General features: G+C 39.1%; 1 protein-coding gene across 1 annotated transcript in view; it reads right to left on the reverse strand.

Annotated features, from left to right (window-relative positions):
- Window positions 1-27,450, reverse strand: part of Svep1 (sushi, von Willebrand factor type A, EGF and pentraxin domain containing 1) — a 201,648-nt gene that overhangs the window by 113,595 nt on the left and 60,603 nt on the right. Inside the window, exons 4-9 of the mRNA XM_045146479.1 lie at window positions 25,335-25,493; window positions 23,888-24,067; window positions 15,171-15,350; window positions 11,464-11,658; window positions 8,715-8,833; window positions 258-387 (exon numbers count right to left, since the gene is read on the reverse strand). Of these exons, the coding sequence (XP_045002414.1) occupies window positions 258-387; window positions 8,715-8,833; window positions 11,464-11,658; window positions 15,171-15,350; window positions 23,888-24,067; window positions 25,335-25,493 (963 nt within the window). The remainder of the gene's footprint in view (window positions 1-257; window positions 388-8,714; window positions 8,834-11,463; window positions 11,659-15,170; window positions 15,351-23,887; window positions 24,068-25,334; window positions 25,494-27,450) is intronic.

The raw sequence follows: 27,450 nt of genomic DNA on the forward strand, positions 1-27,450 counted from the left end.
TTTATAGGCATGCAGGGGACAGACCAGATGCCAGCTTTGGTAATAAGTGATAATAACTGGGAGATAAGGAGAGATGGCTCACGAGGAAGAAATAAAGAACTATGGTGAGAGTTACTGAGTATGTGGGGCACCAGTGAGAGATGGCTTGGGATGGTTTTAATACCAGGAGAAGACTAGGTGGGAAGGAAGCTGCTGAATAACCAGAAGGAGTAAAGTCTTGCTTTTGGAAATTATTCACATGCTTGAAGAAGACTTACCAATAACCTTAATATGGAATGTGCAGCTGGCTTGGTTGCCGGACAGGTCAGTGGCTGTGTAGGTGATGGCCACTTCTCCAATGGGAAAAAGGTAAGGTGGAGTAAAGGCTGGATGGACATGGACTGAGACCTTTTAGATACAAATGTTTCAGAAATTAATGTCAATAATCCACTTACTCTCTTTTGGTTCATATAGTATCAACAATGTCATAATAAAATCATACATTATTTCATAACATTTGGGAAAGAGAAAAATGAAGTACAGCCTGTGGTACACTTGTTTTTAGACAACTCTTATTTTTATCTTATTTCATTTTTTTATCTATGAAATGCTTTATATTTCCTGAATTTCTATTTTATTTTTTTAAAGTATATAACTAAAGATTGTTTTACCTTGCATTGTAAAGAATTCCTTTTAATTGCCTTTTATTGTATAAATTTTTATTAATGGCAGGCATGTGGGATATGAATTCATATGTGCATATTAAATTTAGGTAGATGTTTAGTACCAGAAAATTAAATTAGAAATATTAAAAATAAGTTGACTAGTCTTATTCAGAACCCCAAAGAAAAGCCTTAAGCACTAATTCTAACATAGACAGTAAGTAGAGATTTGAAATGGGAGCAGTTGATGATCCCCGTTGTTCCTCTACTTCCTCTGCACTGAAATTTTCCCCTTTGGTGGAAGAAGGGAGGCTTGTGAGGGTCAGGAAGCTAAGGAAACTTTTAAGGCTCAGGAAGATCCTGATACTTAAGGGCTCAGGAAGCTCAGAACATTACAAGATTCACCAGGCCCCTTCCAGGGTTATAAAAACAGTAAACAGTTGCTGTAGAGAGAAGACTCCACTGGAGCTGCCTGCAAACTTGGCAGGACGCTGAAGGGATGCAGCTTTTGTGACTTGTACTCATGTCAGGATGGGTTTTCCAGTGAGGCAGCTCTGCCTTTGAGTCATGCGTGCTTGCACCCATTTCAAAGCCCCCATCCATGCTCTGTAAGTAGCTCCAACAAATTCTCTCATTCATCAAGCTACACATGGGTGGAATTACTTCTATGGTCTGTTGTTAGTGCCTTTTTGGGGGTGGATAGACATTTGCTCATGTCTCCCTAGGAAAAGTTATACAACATTCCTGAAAAAGAAAATACAACAAATAGAATAGGAAAAATTCTCTGAAGTAGAGAAGCAAAATTTGAGCTGAAGAAGGCTATAACTCAGAGAAAAAGGACTTAGTATACCAGGCAAAATCAATGAAGAAAAACCAACATCTACAACAATCTTAGATAATTTTATGTACAGTGACACTTCCATAACATTTTGGAAGAAAGAGTTAACATGAAAGGGGAGGATAATCATCTTGTATCAAATTCTCTGTCATTAAATGTGAGGTTGGAATAAAGGATATTCTTGGATATGTAAAATTTCTAAATATATACTGAGAATATATATATATATATATATATATATATATATATATATACACATACATATATATATATATATACACACATATATGTATATTGGAGAGAGTATATACTTTTTATCATTTGACATATTTTGTGAGAATTTTCATACATGAAGAAAATGTAATTTGATCATAATCTCTTCCCAGTTTCTTCCATACATAGGTTTTTAATGACAGAATGAATTTTGAGCATACTAAAACAGAAAAATCACAAAACTCCCTCCCAAGTGAAAAAAGTCATGGTATGAAAGAACTGCCTGCAAACAACAAAACCCTGTACATGTAGACTTAGTTTGAAGAATAGATATGCATGTGGCTACAATAAAGATCTAAAAAATTGTAATCTTTAGAAGGTAATATATAGCATTTATGGTCATTTGTTTTCATGATGGTAGCCATTCTGACAGGAGTGAGATGGAATCTCGACGTAGTTTTCGTCTGCATTTCCCTGATGACTAGGGATGTAGAAACTTTTTTTAGATGCTTATATTCCATCTGTATTTCTTCTTTTGAGAACTCTCTATTTAGTTCCATGGTCTATTTTTTAATTGGGTTGTTTGATTCTTATTATTTAATTTTTTCTCTCTCTCTTTCTCTCTCAAAATAAATAGCTAAAAATTTTTTTAGACTGTTTGTTGCTTCCATATATGACTGAAGCTTAAGTCTCAAAGATGATAATATCTTGTTATCAAAAGAGCCTCCATGGCCAGGCAATTTGCCAGGAAACTTAATACTCAAGTATATATGGGTTCTGCACTCCAGCACTGACCATCAGCCCACAAGAGCCGAGAGATGAGTGTTCACTTGAATAGAATTCTGGGACTTTTTCCTTTCCTCTCCATGGGAAGGGTGACTCCCCTAAATCAAGTGACTGAGCTTAGTCAACCCCTATAGAATTATATAGTGCAGATTAAGTTTGGGGGCACTTGCATAAAAAGCAACTAGCTTCCTGCTCCAAAGCTCTAGAGGCTTTCTGGGCAGTAGAAATCACCATCAACTCACCCAGTGTGATGAGTGTTGGGTGAGGTTGACACCCATCCTTGGAAGATTAGAGGCAATATGGGAGGGAGGAAGTCATATAGGCCAAGGGGAAAGGAGCAGTACTTGGGGCTCTTCTTCCTTTACTTCATCCTAGATATATCCTCTAGGCTTTAAAGGTTGTGGAATTCTCACAGGGTCTGGGGTTTGAAGAGTGGGCACAATAGGCCCTGTCATGGGAGAGCGGAACACTTTGTAGGGTGTCCTATAGAATCGATACATACATTGGATTTGCATGCTAATTTCTCAGAGTGCATCAATGACATTGAGAAGACAACATGGCATTCTTTCCCTGGAGAACTTGAACATTTCCTCAAAATTATTCCTTGCCCAGCTGCGTTGGTTTCCTATTGTCACAACAAATTCTTAACTTAGCAGTTTAAAACAGAATGCACTTATAATTACAGCACTATAGGTTGGGATATTGATGAATCTTATGGGCTAACATCAAGGTGTTAGCAGAGCTGAATCTGTTTTCTTGTCTTCCTCTCACTTCTCAAGGCTTCTTGAATGGACCCATCAAAAACCAATAGCGCAGGTTTCAGAATCCTTTTCACTTCATGCTTGTCAGTCTTATGTCACAGTATCTCTGTAGCCACAGTATTGACAGGCACTCTTTTCTCAAGGAATAGGGTGATTAAATTCACTTGAGTAATAAAACCTAGTGTTCCCACTTTAAAATACTCTGTTTAATTGAGTGTGATGAGTTTTTGTCCATAAAAGAAGCCATATTCACAGATGCTAGGTGTGGTGGTTTGATTCAGGTGTCCCCTGTAAACATAGGTGTTTTGAATGGTTCCCAGCTGATGGAGATTTGGGAATTAATGCCTCCTGGAGGCATTGCATTATTGGGGGTGGGCTTATGGGTATTATAGCTAGTGTTCCCTTTCCAGTGTTTGGCATATTCTCCTGTTGCTATTGTCTACCCTGTGTTGGCCAGAGGGTGATGTCTACCCTCTACTCATGCCATCATTTTCCCCTGCCATCATGGAGCTTCCCCTTGAATCTGTAAGCTAAAATAAACCCTTTCCCCCAGAAGCTGCTCTTGGTCGGGTGATTTCTGCCAGCAATGCAAGCCTGACTATAACATTGGGGGAGAGGACAAAGGCATCTTTGAAATGCCCATTATTCTGCTTTGCCTCTAAGTCTCGACTCTAGGGAACTGAAAGCAGGAGTGAGAGAAGTGTAGGAGGAATGAGAGAGTCCCATAGCCCTTACTTTCCAAGTCACTTGGACCAGCTCTGGGCCACAGGAGGGAAAAGCTTTGAAGTGGGTTAAGATTCAAATTTTTATTTGGATAGCAAGATTCTTCTTTTTAATCACTGGAAGTGGTTTTTAATTACAGAAGGAAACTGTATACCAAAGTAACCAAAGCATATGACCATAGAAAAATATTTTCTTTTGGTGCATATCCCATTTTAGATGGTTCAAACTGAGTCACACAATTACAGTTTTGATCATATTGTACCTGAAATTTGGCATTCTACTTTTCCACTAAGAAATGTCCCTTTCAAAACTGTTCTAAGGAAGAATCAGAGACAAAAGCAAGATCTAGTGAAAGCATGTTCAGAACACTATCATTAGTTCTTTCCTTTCTTCCTTTGTCCTGCTTCAAGTTCATGTGTCATTGTCCTTCATTACAGTACACATTGTTTCCAGTAGTGTAAGTGGTCTTACCTCTCTGTCTTTTCAAATATTTTGTGTTGTAGAGAAACCCAACTATCTACTGTCTTCATGCTTGCACCAGGCAATTATATTCCTCTTGAGAAATTCATACAATAGTGGTGCAGATTTGTCTCTCTGTAAACATACAACTCAAGTTGGTCTTCAACATGTCCATTAACCTATTGTATGTCTTTGGTCTGCTCTCCTTCCTTTTCAGAATTACTTTGAAAATCTCTTGTCATCTTAGACTCTTCTCTTCTTCCTTCTCTCATGCTCTCTCTCTTTTTCTCCCTCTCCTCCCCCATCTGTCTCTGGTTGGTCCCTTCAGTCTTGCTTGGGCATTTTCAGACCAGGATCCTTACACAAAGGATTGTTTCTTCTTTCCTGTTCAGCATCCCCACTGAATATGGTTCTTTTCATCTGTTATTTGAAGCACATTTGAGTTCTTTTCCATTGTAGTAGGATGAATAATGCCTCCTCTAAAAAAATTCATGTTCCCCTGTGAATGTTATCTTACACAATAAAAAGTGTATTTACGAGATGTGACCAAACTGAGGATCATAAAATAAGATTATCCTAAGTCATCACACCAGATAAATGGAATCACAAAGGTCCTTATAAGGAGGCAGAAGTAAGAGAGAGAAGAAAAAGATGTGTCTATGAAAGCAGAGGTCAGAATGCTGCATCCAAGAGCACAGTAAAGAGGTGGCCTCCAGCACCTGAAGGGAATGCAAAGGATCCTTTCCCTATTTCCCCCAAACAGTCCCCCCTCTAATTTCATATCATACACACACATCTCTCTCTATTTTCTTCCCTCTCTTTTTGTGTTTATGTGTGGGGGGGATTGGGAAGGTTGCTTAGTTGATACAAATATTCTATATAAACATGAGGACTTGAGTTTGACCCAAGAATCCATTAAAAAAGCCACACATGGGGCTGGAGAGATGGCTTAGTGGTTAAGTGCTTGCCTGTGAAGCCTAAGGACCCTGGTTTGAGGCTCGGTTCCCCAGGTCCCACGTTAGCCAGATGCACAAGGGGGCGCACGCGTCTGGAGTTCGTTTGCAGAGGCTGGAAGCCCTGGCATGCCCATTCTCTCTCTCTCCCTCTATCTGTCTTTCTCTCTGTGTCTGTCACTCTCAAATAAATAAATAAATTAATTAAAAAAAAAAGCCACACATGGTGGTGTATGCCTACTAGCCTAAACTTAGGGAGATGAGATAGGAAGACCTGTGCAGCTTGTTGGCCAGCCAGGCTAACCTAATTGATGAGTTCTAGGCCAGGGAGAGGTACTGTCTCAGAAAAAAGGCACATGGCACCTGAGAAGGAATGATCCTAGAGGTTGTCACCAGGCCTCCACATACATGCATAAGCACACATGAGCACACACATACAATCTGGATTCTGAATAAAAGAGAAAACACAGTATTTATTATTTCCCAGTTGTCATCTCTTGTTCCTCCTCCCTTTATACCCATTTTCCCTCCATATAATTCCTCTTTGACTACATGTCACATGTTACATTCTAAATATATCTTGTCATCCTGTCTCTTAGCTTGCCTATCTCTTGACTGCTGATCTTCCTGAAATTAATCTCTGTTCCTTCTTTTCATGTGCACATCCACCCTGGGCTATCTCTTCTACTCTAGTGGCCCTGGCTTTGCTCACTCCAGTGCCCTCAGATGCAGTCAGCAAGATGACACCCTGAAGATTGATGCCTAGAGTACCCATCTTACTATGACTATGCCTCCTCTATGTGGTTCTGTTTGAATATGCTGGAGGCTTCTCTTTCATAGAATCTTATATTTATGAATGTGAGGCTGAGAATAAATGCTGTATAGATTCTCAGACAGCTGTTTAATCTCCTATGAAAATGCGCAGCATGGAAGTCTATGAACCAGAGGTGATGCTGCCTTCATCAACACCAGCCTCCATGGATCCACTCCTCTCCTGTGCACAGAGATTTCTAACACATTCAGGATACATGGTATCCCAGCTAACTCTTCACATTCTTCTAACTAGCTTTTGCGGTAGAAGTTGACATATTTGAGTAGGGTAACAAAAAGCAAATGACTAGGCTGGGGAGTTGGGAGTCAGGCAATGGTCAGAATTTGGGCTGTATGAATGAGTTGAGCTCAAGAAGTGATAAAAAAGAGGCTGTAGCTGAGAAAAACCAAAGTTGCCTTGAATAACACAGCTCTCTGTTCTCTTGCAACAAGGAATATAGACAATGACATATTGGTATAGCCATCCAGATCTGGCCTAAGTGGAGGCAGCAGACATTTTATGTCTTTTGATGGTGGTTGGGCTGTCTCTTCTCAGAGAGTAACAGAAACATCATGTGTTAGTTATCTTTCTTGTTTCTGAGACAAAATGCCTGACAAAAATAAGTTTAAGGGAGGAGGAAGTATTTATTATGGATCATAGTTTGAGCCTAAAGTTCATCATGGCAGGAAAGGCTTGGTAGCAGAGCGTGAGGCAGCTGGTCATATCCAGTACACAGTGAGGAAGCAGAGTGAGGAGTGCTGATGCTCAGTACCTTTTCTCCTCTTACTCAGTCTGGTACCCCAACCCATAGAATAGTACAACCCACAGTTAAGTTGGGTTCTCCTACCTCGATTAACCTACTCTAGACATTATCAAAGATATGTTTCCAGTTCTAAATCCTGTCAGGTTGACAACAGTCACACATGGTTTTTGCATCAGTGTGTGCATAGGAGCTGCATTTAGTGTGGACTACGCTCAGATTCTAAGACACACCCCTTTTTGCCCTTGTCAGTGTTTGACAATGATGATGAAGGTGTGTGTTCACAGGCCTTTTGACAAGATGTAGAAGTATCATGAACTTAAGACCACCAACAGTACATTTCGCTCTTGTGGTCGCATTGGCACTTTTGTAAACAGATTTAGAAGCTTCATTGATTATAACTATATAAAACACAATGTGAAGTTTCCAAACAACACTACATCTACTTTGAACAGGATTGAATGGACTGATAGGACTCCTGTGATCATGGAGAGATGGAATGTAGGATCAGAGGCAAATTATGCTGAACCACTGTAAGCTCTTCATTAGCTATTCCTTGCCCACCTTTGTGTCTGACTTAACATCCTTGCGACTATCAGCTGAATGTGCTGACAGACCACCAGCTGCCACCAGCTCAAAGGCTAAGAACGTCATCAGACAGCATCTGAAACCTATAGCAGAGATTTCCCTGCTTTGCTGTAACCCACCTACCTGATGTTGCCACCAATGTATTCGAAAAGTGCTTTGGTTTATGGCATTGTTTTGTTCTATGACTATAAAACCTTCATGAATTTGTTAATATGTTAGAACATAAAATTTGGGGTAACCTTAATCTGTGTTCCTAGGCCATGCCGCTCATATTTAGCTCCCAAATGAACTATCTCTTAGTACTTTTGAGGTGAGAGTTGTGTTTTATATTGATGACAAACATGAGGACAATTATTATTGCTTTTATTCTTCACCCCCAGTATATCCTGGATGGAAGAACTTCTGTGCATTTACATGCAGGTGTGAAAAAAATTTTCATAAGGGTATCTTTCTACAGGTGAATACTAACACTGTAGATATGAGAGGAAGTTAAATTCCCAAATGAATTATTTTCCTAGCAGCTGGTAATAATCTGTCACCAGTATACATATAATGTTGAAATTCCATGTTCTGCCCAGGTGTGGTGGCACACGCCTTTAATCCCATCACTCGGGAGGTGGAGGTAGGAGGATCGCTGAGTTCAAAGCCATCCTGAGACTACATAGTGAATTCTAGGTCAGCCTGGGCTATAGAGTGAGACCCTACTTTGAAAAGCCAAATAAATAAATAAATAAATAAAAAGTAAAAAATTCCATGTTCTGAGTAATGCTATATTTAGAAAAGCTAAATGGTAAGTATTGATATCCCCTCCTCCAAATTGCCCATTACGCAGTCCTTTAGAGAGCATAGTTCACGAATAGGAATTAAGACAGGTTCTACATCTTTTATTAGAGGATCTTCAGAATCTATCAAGGGTTGAAGTATTCTTGGTGAAGGAACTGTAGTGGAAATAGTAACACAACAATTCTGTGGAGTGAAAAAGATTTTGTTTTAGAGCTATCAACATGAGATTTCTCAATAATGACTCGGGATGACTGTTCTAGTAGATGAAGTACTCTCGTCTGGGTCGTGTATACACAGGGCCCTGAGTATTACTACCAGAGTAAGCGGTCAGTGTCATACACATGTTCAGTGTATTAGAATCTGTTTGAAAAGGATGCATAGAGTTACTCACAACTGACCTTTTCACCAGAGTTGTCTTTAGCGGTTGGGACTTGCCAGGTGATATTAGCAGAGTCCAGCTGCTCCTGAGTCTTAGCTTCCATGTCCTTAGGACAGTTGATTTGGGGAGCCTCCACGTCTGACCCAGAAAATACAGAAATCAGTTAACACTCTAATATGTACTTCCGCATCTTTAAAATAAGAGATAAAAATCTGGTCATATTAATGCTTAGTAATTTATTAGCCTATCAATCATTATTATTTTATAATTTAAAAAATTTACTTATTTATTTAAAGTCGAGAGAGAGACAGAGAGAGAGAAAATGGGTGTGCCAGGGCCTCTTACCACTGCCAATGAACTACAGATGCATGTGCCACTTTGTGCATCTGGCCTTATTTGGGTACTGGGGAATTGAACCCAGACTATTAGGCTTTGCAAGTAAGTGCCTTTAACCACTGAGCAATCTGCCAGCTCATATACCAATTATTGAATCATTTGGAATATACACCCTTTTCCCATAACGTCCTAGCATGGATTATGAGCTTCTGCTGGAGCCAGTCTATGGTGCGATGTTCCCCTCTTGGAATGCATGGTCCACACTGAATTGCTGCCAGGTCCATAAAAACTCAAGTGTTTTGGTTTTTTTCCCTTGACTTGGACCTTTACCTGAGTTATTTTATTTGCCTAAAATAACCCACTCCCCTTACCTTTGTAACAACTGTTGGTCCTTTAGTTCTAAGCTCAAAAAGCTTTCTCCCAGTCTCCAGGACCACTGGGAATACTTGTTACTCGATTTTCCAAGCCTTCTGTTTTATTCAACAATTTCAACTTGAAATATCATTTTCTCTACTAATTGAATTTGTTTCTTTGAAAGCCAGGATATATGCTATCTCATGATTTTTATTTAGGGCCTGGCATATAATAAAGGCCTACTAAGTATTTTGAAGACGCTACATTTTAAAATGAGGTTGTCAGTTAGAAAGAATTAGCATAGAACTAATAATAACACTAGAACATGCTGTCGAAACAAACAACAAATTAAAGCTAAGGACATTTTTTTGCAGTGGAAAAGTTGATGCCACAAATACTAAATTTAGTGTGCTATAAAGATTTGCATAAACCATCAGAAAGTTACTATTATACGTTATAATGCATCCTTTATCTTAAACTATGCTCTTTTTTTCAATTCTGAGGATTAAACCAAGGCACTCATGAATACTAAGCAAGTCCTCTCCCACTGAGTTACGCTCCCAAATTAGGGGTTCTGTAATTTACCATTGGATGTGCCTGAATTTATCACATGGTGTCTCATATCTTATTGTTACTTAAAATTTTACTCGGTTTATAATTTCTTTATCTTGTAGGAGCTTATCTCTGCATAACTTTTACCCCATAAACATGCCCAGTAATATATTGACTCTAACAATCCAAAAGAGGCATTTAATTTTTCATTTTTACTTAAGTAATAACTAGGCTGAATCTGGAATTTAAAGCTCACATTCATTTTCTCTCCATATGGTTTCATTAGTTGAGATATTTACGTTTCCAGCTTATTATTTTTCCTTTCTAAAGAAATTCTCAGTTTGGCACATCAAATCAGTAATATTATTACAATTAAAGATTTGTATATTTGGGATTTGGAGAGGTTGCTCAGTGGTTAAGTATGCTTTTGGCATAGGCATGAGGGCCTGAGGGGGCCTAAGATGTCCAGAGTTCAAATCCCCAAAACCTATGTAAACAGCTGGACTTGGCCATGCATTTGTGTAGTAACTGCAGTTCAGTGGGTGTGAAGATCAGAGAATTTCTGGGGCTTGTGAATGGCAAGCATGGGAATCAGTAAGAGAGCCCATCCCGAGGATGAAAAAGAGTGAGTGATGTAGGGGGCACCAGATGTTCTCCAGATGCCACAGATGGGATTACTGCTTCCCCGGGTGAGTAGAGAGGCACCACACCAGCACATATAGCACACACACACACACACACACACACACACACACACACGCTACACACATGCAAAAAGATTTTTATTTATTGTTTACTTCTAAGGACTGTGTGTGTGTGTGTGTGTTTGGATGTGTGTGCTAAGGGACACATGTTTGGGAGCAGTGGAAGATGTCGACTATGCCTCTATTGCTCTTCTGCCTTATTTTCTTGAGACAGTCTCTCGCTGAACATGAAACACCCTGTTTTTCAGCTAGACTGGATGGCCAGTGAGCCCTAGCAAGCCTCCCACCTCTGTCTTGCTCATCACTTGGGTTATAAGCATGTGTGGCTATACCCAGCTTTTTGCATGGGTACTGGAGATTGAATTCAAGTCCCAAGTCCTTTCTGCACAGTAAGCACATTTACCAACTGAGCCATCTTCTCAGTCCTTTCTCATTTTTACTATGCATGATGGTCTTCTCTCGCTACAGGACAAATAACATTGTCCTCTTACGGATATGATAGGATGCAGGTTTCAAAGTGCTGATAGCTGGTATTTCTTTAAATCAATTCGGTCTTGCCTGAAATATTTTCATCTTCTGATGGTAAATGTATCTAATTTCAGCACTACCATCCTTACTTTTCTACCTTATCTGTTATTACCTGGCAATTGGATTTTTATGAATTCACCATTTTTGAATCAGAAATCCTCTTAGATTGTATTGGATTAACACCTACCATTTTATCATAAACTTGTAGCCAAATTTGCAAATAGGGTGTTCCTATACTATGCTCCTATCATAATTGAGGAGTTTGGGTTTCAGCTGTCAACTGTCAACACCTACCTTTACACACAGCTGTCTGGACTCTGGCACTCCATTTCCCAGAAGTGGCACATCTCACTTCTCTGACCCCAGATAAAATGAATCCTTGGCGGCAGCTGAGCTGACAGTGAGTCCCAGGTCTGGCTGGCTGCTTGCCACAGCTGGGGGGAGAGATGATGACGCCTTTGGGTTTCTGAAAGGTGGTGCAATGGCGTTCTAGTGATGGAAAATGAGAGACTGTTATCTGCATTCCCACAAGTTAAAAGTAATCAATTTTCTTTACTCAAGAATAACATAATTGTGCTGCCTTGCACTTGACATAAGTCCCTATATAAATGTATGTCCCTGCATCATAAAATATAAAAAGTGATAAACTGTACTTAATCTCTTGTTGCAGGGTTTTATGTAGTGCAGGCTGGCATCCACCTTGCTATGTAGCTAAGGGTGACCTTGAACTCTTGATGCTCTTGCCTCTACCTCCAAGGTTCTGGGATTGCATCAGTACCAGTATACCCAATTTTATGCAGTGGCATAGCTTAAGTCCAGGGTTTTGCATATACTAGGCAAGCACTTTCCAAGTGAGCTACATACTTGGCCCACTCTAATTACTTTGATAATGTATCAAAAACTTGAAGACTCTTATAATTTTTCTAATTCTGGCTTTCATAATTTGCTTAAAGAACCATCACAGGATTTTATTTTATGCTGGTGAAATTTAAGTTAGAATCCATCTTTCAAGGACTAAGGGATATGTTAATCAATTTTATTTTATCAGCTTTTGGTTCTATCTTGAAATAAGCACATAATGAGAAATGGCTTTACATCTTCCATAACATCACTATGTTATAATTGGGTCCTTGACCCATGATCTTTGGCATAGAATATAAATTAGGTGGGTTGTAGATAGAATAGGAATTCAAAGATAGGACTTGCTGCAAAAAGCTTGTGCGAATGTGCCCATGTGCATATGAATCTACCATAGTAAAGGTTCTACTGATGTCACTGACTATGACTTCAGCTGCATTTCCCATGTAATTGAAGATAATACTTAGTATCTACTATGTGCTGGGCATCACTCCAAAGACTTTACTGAATCATTTAATTCCATTGAGGAAGGAGTCTTGTTAGTCCCCCTTATAAATAAGAGACTGTAGCCCTGGATTCAGCATAGTAGTAAGCTGCTTGATGTCATCCAGCCGGTAACAGAATGCTCGGAGTCCACATGCCACCAACATGTTACTATTTGAGTCAATTTCTTTCAAAATTCTGGGTCTACAAAAGCCGTCCTTCCTAAGAATTTGGTTTATCTCTGATTTTGGTCACTACAATTCATGAAATGCACAGATTTCCTCATCTACTGTGAGAAGCAGAAAAATTGCAGCAAAACTGTGGCTCACATGTAGTGACTATGCAGGAGTTAATATTCTTAAGAGCTGACCCTTTACAGAGCATGGATATTACCTTTAAGCTCTCAAAATTGTTGCCTGTTTTATTTTCTGTCTCTCTTTTTAACCTCTTACTCATGGTTTTTAAGCCCATCGCACCTCATTAGGGTCCCAGCTGGAACCAAGAGTAATTGGGGAAATGAGCAAGAGTGCTGCTTTCTTGGTGAATATGGTACCAGCATGGTACCAAGGTGGAGTTTTCAATTTATGTGCACAGATTTAGACAATGTCTCATTTTTAACATGCCTAACTACCCCCTGCATGCCATTAAGTTTTTTAGAAAAATTCCATTGCATTTTTCCTACTTCCATTTTAAATTCCATTTTATGATTTTGTTTAAAGGTTTCTCTCTTCAGTTTTACTCTATGCCATCTTATTTTCTGCCTCTATCTCTCTCAAAATAAATAAATAAGGGCTGGAGAGATGGCTTAGTGGTAAAGCACTTGCCTGTGAAGCCTAAGGACCCCGGTTCGAGGCTTGACTCCCCAGGACCCACATTAGCAAGATGCACAAGGGGGCACATGCATACAGAGTTTGTTTGCAATGGCTGGAGGCCCTGGCGCACCCATTCTCTCTCTCTCTCTCTCTCTCTATCTCTATCTCTCAACCTCTTTCTCTCTCTGTCACTCTCAAATAAACAAATAAAAATGAACAAAAAAATTTAAAATAAATGAATAAGCATTACCATTCAAAGCTATAAACATTAATGAGTTGGGAAACTCACTTCAGTATAGAATATAGTGTTTATACCAGTGGAAAGAGAAGGAATAGAATAACTTACATGAAAATGCATCACAACCAAAACCATGCAAATGGTTGCCCCTATCCACTAACAGCCAGTACTTACAAATGCTGCATGTTCTCTCTCATACAAGGATCCTAACTTCTAAGTTTTAGATTTTTATATGGTTGGAGTAAGAGTCAGAAGTAGGGACCAGGAAGCTAGAATGGGGCCAGGAGTGGGGTGGAAGGGGTAAGAGGTAAGGGAGAGGATCATAATATATAAATAGAGGGACAAAAAACTAGGGGTATGAAGGTCTAAATAGGATTAGGAGAGGACAAAAAGATTGAGGGTAGGGTTACCCAAAACTAAAGACGCTATGAATAAGCCATATGGAAACCTACTTCCTCATTAGCTAATTTAAAAAAAAGACAGAGAATTTGGACATAAAGACCTTGCAATTCTGGAAAATGCTAAATCTGGAAGCCATAAGTTATTACAGGAAAGCCTCAGTGCCTAAGGTGGCTACGTCCCCAGTGAATTGTGCAATACAGGCTATTGCCAACACTCTTGGTTGCCCATCAGAATTAGTTGATAAGTTTGAATTGCCAAAGACAACTCATGCATTGGTAGGACACTGAGAAATCAAGCTGGAACTGAGCTGGAGAACTTGTCCCTGCTGGCTAGCTGTCATAGTGCTGGACAGTGCTATGCTGGCTGCTGGGGGAAAAAGTCATCAATAGTCCTAACCTGTAGTGGATCCTGTGAGCAAAACAGTCAGTCAGCAAGGCAAGAAATGCCCACTAGTGCATGACTGGCATAGGCATAAGCAACTGTTCTCTCATTGGATTTATGCCCACTCCATGCCTGGCACTGAATGCCTAGTAAAAAGCCTATGGTTGGGATAATCACAGGCCCTAGAGGGGGAGCTACTCCTGTTGTTTTGATAATTAGATAGCTTGTGCCCATCAAATTGCCCTCTAAATATTTATGATTATGTCCATAGGTTAATACTGCTCTCACTTTTGGTCATAGAACCTTCCTTGTGCTGATGGAGGTGATTACTGTGATGTTATAAAACTTGTCAAAGTGCTGAGAAGATGTCACAGTTGAGAGCTCAACATTAAGAGAAACTCTATCACGCTCCCAAGGCTCAGGGAACATTGTGGAGACCATGGTGAGAAAGAACGTGAGAGCCAAGGGTTGGGGAGGAGTGCTGTGGAACAGACAGACAGTGGATGTGACATTTATGATTTTATAGAGGCTACATAATACTGAGCCCATCAATATGTAGCCATGGAGGATGGGAAGACAAAAGGACATCAAAATAGAAGAAGAAAGGGTTAGAAAGAAGGGGTCTACTAGAGGGAGGAAGGGAAAGGGGGACAAATAAAGCAATGTAACAGGATTATGATCAAACTACATATGTACCTGTATAAAAATTGTCAATAAAAAGTTTAAAAAGCAACCAGTGTTTGGTCTTAGGTCTTTACAGAATCCTGGAGCAATGAGAGAACAGGAGGAATGAGTTACCCAGAGTCCCATAACTTCCAGGCACTTACCCACACACTGGGGTTCTGCACCATCCCACTGTGAGTTTACTTGGCAGGTGAGCTTAGCACTTCCTTCTAATCTGTACCCTTCATTACAGGTAATCAAACACGTGGTGTTATAGGACATTTCCACAGTTGAACAGCTGATATGGCCATGCTTAGGCTGGCGGAGTTGGGGGCATGTTCTCACTACAGAAGATGTGAACAATTAGATCATAGTTTACTAAATAAGTACACACATAAAAATTCTTAGTTCAACATCCTCATGATATGAGCAAGAAAATGTTCTACTATTAAAATGGCAAGTGATAAATAGTGCACCATCATATTCTGAATTCTTGTGGGGTTCTTAAAAACATATGTTTTATCAGATACATTGCCCAAACAATGCCACTATGTACTATTATTATTATTATTATTATTATTTGCTGCTCATGGATGGGAAATTTAAGCAAAGAAGTCTGGTTCCATTCAGATAGTGATGATTGCTGAATCTGGTGGTGATCAAAGCAGCACTCAGTGGGGACTATGCTGAGGGTTTTCAGGTTATGTTCCAACCAAAAGAGGAGATTTTCTGTTTTCAGATAAGCTTAAGTTCACAATCCACTCCATTTTCAGACACCAGAGCCACATTCTGGACTATTGAATGGTCACCGCCTGACAAAATGCCCAGCTCCTGCAGTCTTACACTCTAGTATCCTACAGTCTGATCATATCTCTGGCCCTTCAAGCCTTTTCTCTTCTTTCTTCTCATACACATGTGCAAAATCTCACTCATCATGCTAATTTTGATTTCCATGTTAATATCAGCTGGTGTGGCGTAGACTGTGAATTGTCTACTAATAGCCATTCTTCCCAGTATGTCAGCATAGTCGTATGCACAGCCATGAGACCACAGTTCTTCAACTTCACTGCAATTAACGAGACTCAATAAGATGTGGCTGAAGTTTTAGGGGATTTCTGGGGAAACATTTTAATGGAGACTTCCCGACTGACAGAGAGCTTTGCTTCCCCTTTCCTCTTACTTTCTTCCAAAATAGACATGGGAGCACTGTAGTGTACTCGTACATACGAAAAGTATCATGCACTAACTTGATAATGTAGCCAAAGACATCTCAGTCTCTGATTACAATGGGATTATCGCAGAAGTTTTGAATTGTTTTGTGATCTTTCAGATGAGAAGAAGACCATTAGTTGGTACAAGTCATTGTTATTTCGGTTTTTGATACCAGGAAATATAAACAAAACAGCATTTTTCTATTTAGCATCCATTCACCTTTCCTTCACTCATTTTCTAAAGAAGGACTTTTCCTGTCTTTCAGTTTATGAGACTTGTATATATTCCAAATCTGCTCAGGAGTACAGCATGACATTCCAATATTCTGAGAAGTAAGAAGGTAAGCTTGGTGGTATGGTCCCTTTCTTGATCATCTCTGAATTCACAATGAGAGAGCATCCAGGCGGGTTTTAAGTAAGCCCTAGATGCTTGAAATGTTTCCTTTCTTCAGCTAGCTGCTACTCTTCCATCTGGAGAAGCTCCTTAGAGTGTCCAAAGAAGCTCACATTTTCCCAGATCAGGCATCTATGACCATGTAGCTCCAGCACTCCATCAGAGAAGCTCCAAGAAAGGACCTGGACTGCTCTGTCTCTGCCTGTTTCCAAATGACATCTTTACTCTAAATTCTCCTTGCAAGATGCCTTCATTGCCCAGCCCACCAAAATCCACAGCACATGCCCATTTCAATTACTTTAATTACATTCTATATTTCTGGTCATGACAATCTCTTAGGAAGCCCAAGCCTCAGATCACCCCTCACCTATCAGGATTATTCCATTTGGACGTGATTCAAATCTAATTTTGTAGACTCTTGCATGCTCCCTGGAATGCATGAGCAGGCTTCAGTAACTCCACTCACAGCCCAAGCTTCCCTTTAGAACTTCTTCACTTTCTCACCCTAATCAACATCTTAATGCCTGCTCTATAGATGTGCTTGTATATCAGAGAGTTTTCTTCCTTGTTCACTTCCCTCTAAGATCATTTTATCTTAAAAACCACCAGTTTCATTGAAATATCATGTTCCATGGCCAATATTCGTTTCCTAATTTCTCTTTCAAACTCCCCGCCCCCCCCCCACCTCTCTCTCATCCCTTAGTGATTTCTGTTAGTTAGTATCTGTGTTAATGCTCATCACAGTACCCTGGAGTCATATTCCTATCTTGACCTCTCCATCACAGATCCAAGTATCTTTCTGACAGTTTCTGTCTTCCCAAAATGACTCTTTCAAATCCATGCATACCTGTGCCTTATGGGAGCCATGGCTATATTGTGTGCTCCTCTTTGGAGAAAACCATTTCTAAAGTATTTATCATTTTCCTATACTGCTTTTCCTGTAGTTCAGGATTAGATATACTCTTAATAGGGGAAGTAGGGAAGAAAGTAAAGTGTGAGAGAACGAGAGAAGAGGATGAGGAGGAGAAGATGAAAGAGGAGAAAGGAAAGGTTGGTGTTTTAGGCAATTCCATGTTTCTGCGATGAGCCTCCAACCAGACACAATTTATTGGGAGGAAGGGATTTATTCCAAGATTACAGATCCAGGGGAAATTCCATTAATGGCAAAAGAAGCAAGCAGAGAGAAAAAACATCAAATAGCCAGGAACACTATAAACAAGCAAGCATGAACCTAGAGCTCAAACTCTTCTCTCCATACCTTTGGGAGGGAATAACACATGCCCTCAGTGACATATTCCCTTCTAGCAAGAATCTGCCTGATACAGACTGAAATTGCAAGCTCAGTTTTTAATAATTAATTTATTTAGCTAATTATTTGCAAGCAAAGAAAGACAGAGAGAGAAAAGGGGAAGGAAGAGTATGGGCACACCAGACCCTCTTGCCACTGCCAACCAATCCAAATTCAGACGCACGTTCCACAGTGCATCTGGTTTATGTGAGCACTAGGGAATCAAACCTGGGTTGGGAGACTTCACAAGCAAGTGCCTTTGATGGCTCAGCCAGCTCTCCAGCTCAGCAAACTCAATTTTAATAAAACACCTGAGTCTATGAAGTCATATATTCAAACTACCACTGATGGGGAATGCTAGCTATACCTGTGGGAAGAAGGAAGCTGAAAAAGATTGGGGGGGGATATACAAGTAGAGAAGGAAACATCAAAGAGTTAAGGGTTGTTGAAATATCATAGGACTTTTTTTTTTCTTTCAGTTTTTTGAGGTAGGGTCTTTCTCTAGCCCAGGCTGACTTGGAATTCACTATGTAGTCTCAGGGTGGCTTGGAACTCAACGATGGTCCTCCTACCTCAGCCTTCAGAGTGCTGGGAATAAAGGCATGCACACCAGGCCCTACTAGGGCATTGTTTTTGACTGAGCTCCCATACTGTGTCCCAACAGAAGAGACCAAACCACAATGGAGACTCATTTGTTAAATGCTACATAATCAAACAAAGTTTTGAGAAAATACAAATAAGGCAGATATGGTGGCACACAGTTTAGTTCCAGCACTTGGGAAGCTGAGGTAGGAGAATCACTGAGAGTTTGAAGTCAGCCTGGACCTAAAAGTGAGTTCCAGGGTTAGTATGAGAACATGCCTCAAAAAAAAAAAAAAAAAAAAAAAAGCAAATAAATAAAAAATGTGACAAAGATAGTAGAAAGATCTTGAAGTAGACTGCTTTTTTTCAGGGAGTAGGAGACCTCAGTCTACCCATGTGAGATTATTAGTATTGATCGTTGACTCCCTGGAGACAAATCTCTGGGCATGTCTGTGTGGGAATTGTTACATTGAGACAACTGATATGGGAAGACACACTGAAATGTGAGTAGAGCCCTTCCATGGGCTGGGAGGTCCAGGCTGAATAGAATAAAACGGAGAAAGTGAGCTAAGCACCACCATTCATCCTCTCCTTCCTCACTGTGGAAGCAATGTGACCAGCTGTCTCATGGGAGAGCCACAACTTCCCTGCCATGATGAATCGTACCGTCAACTGTGAAGCAAAAGAAAGCCTTTTCTCTCAAGCTGCTGCTGTCATGTATTCTGTCACAGCAGCAAAAGTGTTTAATACACCAAGTTGATAAATAAAAATTCCACCCCTACTTTTTATCATAAAAATTGTAGTAAACTTATGTCAACCCAATCAGGCTCTGACGTTTTGAGACTTTGTTCCCACATAATTCAAGCCCTCTGGTCTGATACTTATAGAATGGATGCAGTCCAAAAAACATCACAGATAAAAATCACCTGGAACTATGATTATGTTTTCCATGCTTTGTCTTTGATAGGAAAGTGAGGAAAGTAAAAAAAAAAGTGGGGCCAAGATCATGAAAGATGCACCTTTTCATTTGATGCACATTAGTATCAGGGGCAGAGGATGCTGGGAGGAAAGGAATGGATACTTGACTCTGCCAACAGAATGACACATGTATTTATGTTTATAAGGTATGGACAGAATACTCCAATTATCACATATTAAATGAAGAACAAATAAATCAATATACAAATTTTACAAAATGCCAAGTTCAATTTGATTTCAGATAGAACTTTACAACACTGAAAGCCAGGAGACAGCACAGCAATCCCTAAAGAATTTTTTTGTTTTTGTTTTTGTTTTTTGTTTTTTGTTTTTCGAGGTAGGTCTCTTGATCTGGCTCAGGCTGACCTGGAATTCACTATGTAGTCTCAGGGTGGCCTCGAACTCTCGCGATCCTCCTACCTCTGCCTCCCGAGTGCTGGGATTAAAGGCGTGCGCCACCACGCCCGGCTTCCTAAAGAATTTTAAATATGTTTGGAATACAAGAATTTTGTTGGGACTTTGAGTGAGATATATTCTTCTTTCTTGTATTTTTATGAGCTTACCAGTTTTCTTTATAGCAGTCACATATATTCATTTATCACAACAATGTAACCTTTAAATAATAGAAAAGGAAGGAAGCCAGGACAATATTAAAGTGCACATTGAACTGAAGCCGTGTATATAATTTGTTCTCTGGGAATTCATTCAAATTACATTACTTGGCAGAGTATAACTATTGAGTGAATTAAATGCAAGTATAGGACTGATTACTCTGTAAAGAAAATTCAAGGATTAGATGAGAGGTGAAACTCTGAAACGTTAGCCTCTCCCATCCCTGGGATGATTTGGGCTGAAGTCAGCTATTAATAAAATAACAATCAAAATACTTTGTCTTCTACTTTTTGACTGTTATTGAATGTGTCCATCCTGTGCAGTGCAATGTCAAACTGGCTTAAAACAGGAGATAAATTCCTGTGATTAAGACTTATAAAATCTAGACAACCATACTAAGCAACTTCTTATAAAAAAAATTAGCTGGGCGTGGTGGTGCACGCCTTTAATCCCAGCACTAAGGAGGCAGAGGTAGGAGGATTGCTGTGAGTTCTAGGCCACCGTGAGATTACAAAGTGAATTCCAAGTCAGCCTGGGCTAGAACGAGCCCCCACCTTGAAAAACCAAACAAAAAAAGAGTAAAAATTAGCTTCATTTCAAAAACTCACTATGGCTTTCCAAACCTAAGCCAAATGTATTTACAACATGTCTCATGAGTACTGAGGATAAATTAGAGATGGTATCTCAGACAAATGCAAACTGTACCACTTCTCAAATGTCAGTTTTAATAAACTTTCATTGCTCCTCCAGGAAAACAAAGTATGTGCATTGATTTATATTTATTTCTTCGACATTTTATACATGCTTTCACTCAAGGATGAGTCTTTATTATCATTTTAATAGGTATCTATTTATTCCTAAGTTTAACTTAAAGTTTTTGCTTTAATAAGTTTAAAAATCCTTCAATAAATGTTTTTAATATATGTTTATTTAAGATAATCCCTAAATAATTTATTCATTCTAGAAAAGAGCATCTTAGTTTGATTTGGCAATTATGCATTATATGCTTGTATTGAATTATGAAACTGTATTTCATAAATGTATACATTTGTTGTGAACAATTATTATGCACCAGTTAAAAATTTTAAAAAGACATTAAAAAGAAAATCTGGATTTTGGACTTTAAAAGAGAACTGTTTTAAAGAATGGACAGTGGCAGCTTTAAACTTGCTGAGGGTTTGTTTCATCTTCAAAATGAATCTGATCTTTCCCACTGTAGCATACACTTGTCATCCTCTAAGTCATGATAACACCCACTGCTGAAAATAAAGAAAACTTTTTGGTAAGTGTATGCTTCTTGCTGTTGAAATTTTTTCTCAGAAAAAAAATTAGTGTTACAAAATTTAATTTACTATAATGGTATGTTTCAGCTTTACCACTGAGAAACAACAAAAAAATTCTTGGTAGTTTAAAAAGAAAATCATAATTAAAATAAAATTAAAGGTGACTAGAAGTATTTTATGAAGCATGCCTAGGAGAAGTAAGAATCAGGCTTGCTGTTTATTAGTAAACATGACAAAAACATTGATAGCATATACAATATGTGTAAAAATATTTTATATTTTCACTGATCTTTCTTCCCTGACTCACAGTTAAAAAGCTTTTCATGAAATATATGATTCAGAAAATTTATTCTCTACCCTTACAATCAGATTTAAAATTAGGCTTCTAAAAATACTAACTTTTTTCCCCCCATGCTACACTTCTAGGTACAGAAGTGAATCATGCCCAACTCAACTATTTCAGAGTTCCAGACACCCCACTTATAAGATACACCATTACTTTATGGGCCATTATTAAGCCATTAGTACCAATGAGACTGTTACAACTGATTTTAAAGAGCATTCTAATTTTAGAAATATAAAAATGAAAAAATATGTTTTAGATTTGGTAAGAGTGAGTGAGGGTGTGTGTTTTACCTTGATACTACTTGACTGAATATGTCCTTTCTTCCACATATAAACAATAGCTTATCTGAGAATGGAAATCTATGAATTGAATCTTTTCTCCCAGATTCCTAGAAATCTTTTCTTCAAACATTATGATGACCAACAGACAATCTAAGTCTAGTCATATTCCCTTTCCTTTGTAGGTAATGTTATTTCTAACTACGAAGCCAAAACTATTTTCTCTTGTCTCAGGACATTCAGAAATACCACCAAGGTTATTTCCAGACATGGATCTGTTTTTAATAATTGTGTTTTGGCACTTGCTACATGATTTTAAACTGAATATAAAAGTTTCAGTTGTGTACTTTTATTTTCAAAATTTTACCTTGGGGATATATTCTTTGATCTATTACTGCTGCTCCTTGGCTCCATGCCCTCTGAATTCCTCATACGAGAATAGTATTTCCTGTGACTATTCTCATGTCACTATATCCTTTCATAGTGCTGTTCTTTGAAATTCTGCTGGACTTTCAGAGAAATTTCTAGAGTCTATCAATTTATTAATTTGTCTTTGAACTTTGCCCATTGTTATAATACAAGTACTTTTGTTTCTCCTTTCTAACTCTCAGGGATCTTTTTGCTCTTAGACTTCTCTCATTTGTAGGTATTCTGGTCTTATTTGAACCTTTGCATCTCAGTGGTTACATTTTCCATCCTTTCCTGTCAGGCCATTTTTGTTCTATATACTGATCTTGGTTTCTCTTTGACTTTCTATGGAAATAGATGAAGGTTTTGATAGGGTCCTGATTTATTCAGTTTCCTGTGATCAATATTAGCAGCTAATAAGCACAAACAACTGCTATCTCCTGGGCTTTGAAAATGAACTTGGACTGGTGATGTGGTGAGATTCCCCTATGGGAATAGGAGTCCAGGGGAGGCCAGAATACATAATTCCTTACCCAGTGAGCTCAATGAACTGTGGTCTTAGAGGGGCTAAATCCGAGGAGCCCATGGGATAGATTATATACTGTGTGGGGTGGGATAAATTTGCCATGTTTAGCAATAAACCAACCAACCAACATATTCCACTAAATCCTCCTCCCTCTGCCCCTCACATTCTGGAATTAAAGATGTATGCCACCATGCCTGGCTAAAAATGTTAACAAATAACTCTTTTTCATATGCCTTTATCCCAAACCTTATACAGTGCAATAAAAAGCTTCACAGGCTAGGGTTCTGATGGTAGTCCTCAAATCCTTGCTCTTATCCTTTCTTAGAGACACTTTCCTTCCTTGCCTATTTGGGAAGCCGTGGGAGGTTTTGAATGGCTTGATGGTTACGAGAAAGTAGACACTGGAGATAGCAAGTAGGGGTGGATTGAAGTACTCCTTTGTTTATGGCATCCCTGTCTTTAATGTGGGAGCCTCAGGTCCTCAGCCCCTTTTCAGCTGGTTTTGTTGGGTCTCTAGGGATCTCAGTCTCTACTTTCTATAGCATATTATCCACTCTGGGAGAAGGATGGAGACAAGCAAGTTTCTAGGTGTTCCTATTGCAGGACTCTGGTGTGACTCAAAGCCCTGCATCTAGCCCCAACTTTGACTAGCCCCAAATGTGACACTCTTATCTTACTGTTCTTGGTACTCTGTCTTGACTACTTGAAATCTGAAGTTTGAATAAACTGAACCTTTACTCCCCAGTAGGTCTGTCCTTTGTTCATCAAAGTTAAATGAAGGACATGGTTTACTGGATGAAATCAAGTGAATTAAGCAGCTTTGACTTCTAACTTTCTACAGGATTTGTCCTTTCTGTGGCCCATGATCTATAAAGTCCAAAAAAGAAACAAAAGAACCAACTAGTCCCTTAGACTTTAAATCAAGAAAATGAAGCAAGACAAGCAAGAAGCAATGTGAACTGAATGTTTGCATACCTCTGCAGGAGCTCGCCTTCCCAGACCACAAACCATTGGGTAGACACAAGAGGATGCTGCTTCCCACAAGGTCAAATCCAGGGCGACACCGGACCCCACAGGCTGCGTTGAAGTGGTTTTTGCAAGTGTTTTGGATAAAGTAACCATTTTCAGGAGGCTTCAAGGCAGGACAGTGGACGACTAACATTTACAGACATCAGATCAAAAAACAAAGTCAGCATGTGTCTATGCATCCTCCTCTTTGTTTAAGAAGGCATGTGATGTACATCTCAGTTCCCCACAGCTTTCCCATTCACTGCATTTGAATTTGTAAGTGTACTTTTGGAAGAAAAAAGCATTCCTTACACTTGTCTTCTGTTACATATTTATTTTCAACTAAAATATAAATACATGGGGTACATTACATTATAGGCCTTTAAAGCATATTTTGATATCTACATAGATGAATATAAGATTTCTAGCCCCCCCCCTGACTTTTCGTTTTGCGGGTGGAACCCAGGACTCCACATATGCTAACAACGTGCTCTATCACATGCTCAGACCCTAGTTCTTAACTTTTTTATGTCAGTTTCCCTTTTAAGGTGGTATGACTTAATGAAAAAAAAATAAAAAAACAAAAATATATTTGTGACAAACTGGAAGAGCCACAGCTTTTAGAATGTGGTGTACACTATTTAACATTTGGCAGCTTTTGTGTGTGTGTGTGTGACTGTGAAGCGTATTTCTTCATGTGCAAATATGTGTGTGCATGAACATGCACACACGTGCATGTGGAGGCGAGAGGAGAACCTCAGGTATTATCCTCAAGTGCTGTGCACCTCTTTTTGAGATAGGGATTCCTTGGGTTGGAGATCACCAATTTAGCTACACTGGCTAGCCAGCAAGATCCAGAGATCTGCCCATCTCTGCCTCCCTAGCACTGGGATCACAGGTACGTGTTACCATGCTCAGCGTCTTGGTACTGGTACTTGGTACATGGGTACTGAGGATCAAACTCAGGTCTTTATGACTACTAGGCAAGCACTTTACCTACTGAGCTACCTCCCAGCCTTAACATTTTGTATTTTGATATGATTAATATTGTAACACTTTACTTGTGAAGATATATATATGTATGTTTAAATATATATATATATATGTTTAAATGAGTTTGACTACTATCATGGCCAAGACGAGCTCACTTGTTATTCTAATTACCTGCTGAAATTGTGGCATTTCTCATTTCAAAATAGGAAGTCTGTTCCCATGAATCGTGTTATTTTTCTTCTGGAGTGTTCATATTTGTTTAGTGAGAATAAGTGCTATGTAACAAGGGCAGATAATCTTTGCCAATATGACTAGAGCAAGGGATATTGAAGATCATCCTCAAGGAATTGAATGCAATTTCTGTTCCTTCTACCAGAAATCAGCTTTTCTGTTTCCTGTTTGGCAGCAGTGGGAGACTTACCTTCACAGGTCTGGCCAGATGTCCGGTATCCCTCCCGGCACACACAGTCTTCAGGGGCAGTGCTTCCAGGTGGGGAAGTGTGGTTTTCATCAGGACATGGAATGCACGTGCTGACTCCTCCTGGAGAAGCTTCAGGCTTATATGTCCCTGGTGGGCAGGCTATAGCAGACACACAGTTGGAGAGGTTCATTTATGTGCCTCATCCTTAGAGAGTTTGCAAAAATGTTTAAACTAACTGCTGGGGAAAGGCAAACTTTTTTTTTTCATGAAAATAATAATAAATTCAGGCAAGGAAAATAATATCTTTTTACTTTTTTAAAAAAGAGTGACATTGTTGTTATATGCAGATTATCAAGGTTTTTTTTTTCTGGCCCACAATTAGTTTCTATAACATACCACAGCATGGCATGTCTGAGCTGATTTGTGGGAAAATGCAAGATAGTAACATTGGTTAAAGAATGCAAAGGAATGGATGATTTTCAAGAGATTGAAAAATTCCTGGTAAGTATGGTATCTTCCATATTTCATCTCCCTCATTCAGCATGGCTACCCCACCCCCACCTTGAGGACCCTGTGGGCCTCCCCTCAGCAGAGGAGAATCATGATAGATATGCAAAAAGCATTTGTCAAAGGACATGAAGGGCTTGAGGGAAATAATACAACTGATGGAAAATAGGCCCTTTGAAGAAAAAAAGAATTAAAGGCTCTGCTTTTCCAAAGCTCACAGGGGGAAAAGATTAAAAAAACAGGATCTAGTTGACCTTGCCTCATGGATCTTCTGCACTGACAATGTGACTTTGAATTTGTAGTTTCATCCCTTTGGGGTTGTGCATCTGTAAATAACTTGAAATTAAGAAATTTAATAATAAATAGAGTGACTACAGGGACTTGGCTATGCTCTGCTAGGCCAATTAAAAACAGCACAGTCACAAGATAGATCTGATTATTAACAGTGGCAGACAACTAAAGAGCATGCACTTGTATTCTAACAGTACAAGGAATCACATCAAGGGATAGGATCAATAATTATAATACAATTGTTAGGGAAAAACCCACATTGATCTAAAATTCTTGATTTAAACAATAAAGAATACCATATCCCCAGTACATGCAGTAGAAAATTCTAGACCTGAATAAAATTGTAACTATTTAAAAATGCGAGATACATTAAAAAATACTAATAATTATATGTGATTTATGAAACATAACTTAGCAAAAGGAAAGCAACTACCACTGTGAAGCAACAGTTTAGTGAATATTAAATATTATTGGATCATTTGTGTAAACAAATATTTCTTTCTATGAATGTTTCAATGAACATTTGAACAAGATCCTGAAGGAGGTGAAGGATGGGGCTGCGGAGATGGCTGATTGGTGAAACACTTGCCAGGCAACAATGAAGACCTAACTTCAAAGCTCCAACATCTTCCTAAAATCCCAGGTGGACTTGGTAGTCCACTTATAATCCTTATGCTTAAGAAGCACATTCGTGGGGCAATCTGGCTAGCTAGGCTAGCTTAATCACCAAGCTCTGGGTTTGAGAGAGAGAGATTCTACCTCAGAAAACGAGACGAAGAATGATAAGAGGAAGACACCCAATGTCAACCTCTGGCCTCCATATGCATGCACACACTCATGCATATACACCTACACGCATGTACATTTGACACACATACACCAACATACATATACATTTACATGCATATCCATACACATACACATGTAAAAATAAAAATGAACAAATAGGGTTGGAGAGATTGCTTAGTGGTTAAGGTGCCTGCCTGCAAAGCCAAAGGACCCAGGTTCAATTCCCCAGGACCCATGTAAAGCCATATGAACCAAGTAGCACATGTGTCTGGAGTTCACTTGCAGTGGCTAGAGGCTCTGGTGTGTCCATTCTCTCTCTCTCTCTCTCTCTGCTTGCAAATAAATAAATAAAAAATTTCAACAAACATACAAAAAAGAAGCCACAGACATGCGGGTCTCTATTAAACAGAAGTTGGAAATTGTAGAATATAAATATAGACACAGAAAAAATTAAATTGTAACTGAAAAATTAGCATTGTCATTGGGGTTCATCAAAAGAGGCAATATACTTCGGCATGGTGGAACACAC

Source organism: Jaculus jaculus, chromosome 1 (genome assembly GCF_020740685.1).
Source record: "Jaculus jaculus isolate mJacJac1 chromosome 1, mJacJac1.mat.Y.cur, whole genome shotgun sequence".
NCBI classification, from domain to species: Eukaryota; Metazoa; Chordata; class Mammalia; order Rodentia; family Dipodidae; genus Jaculus; species Jaculus jaculus.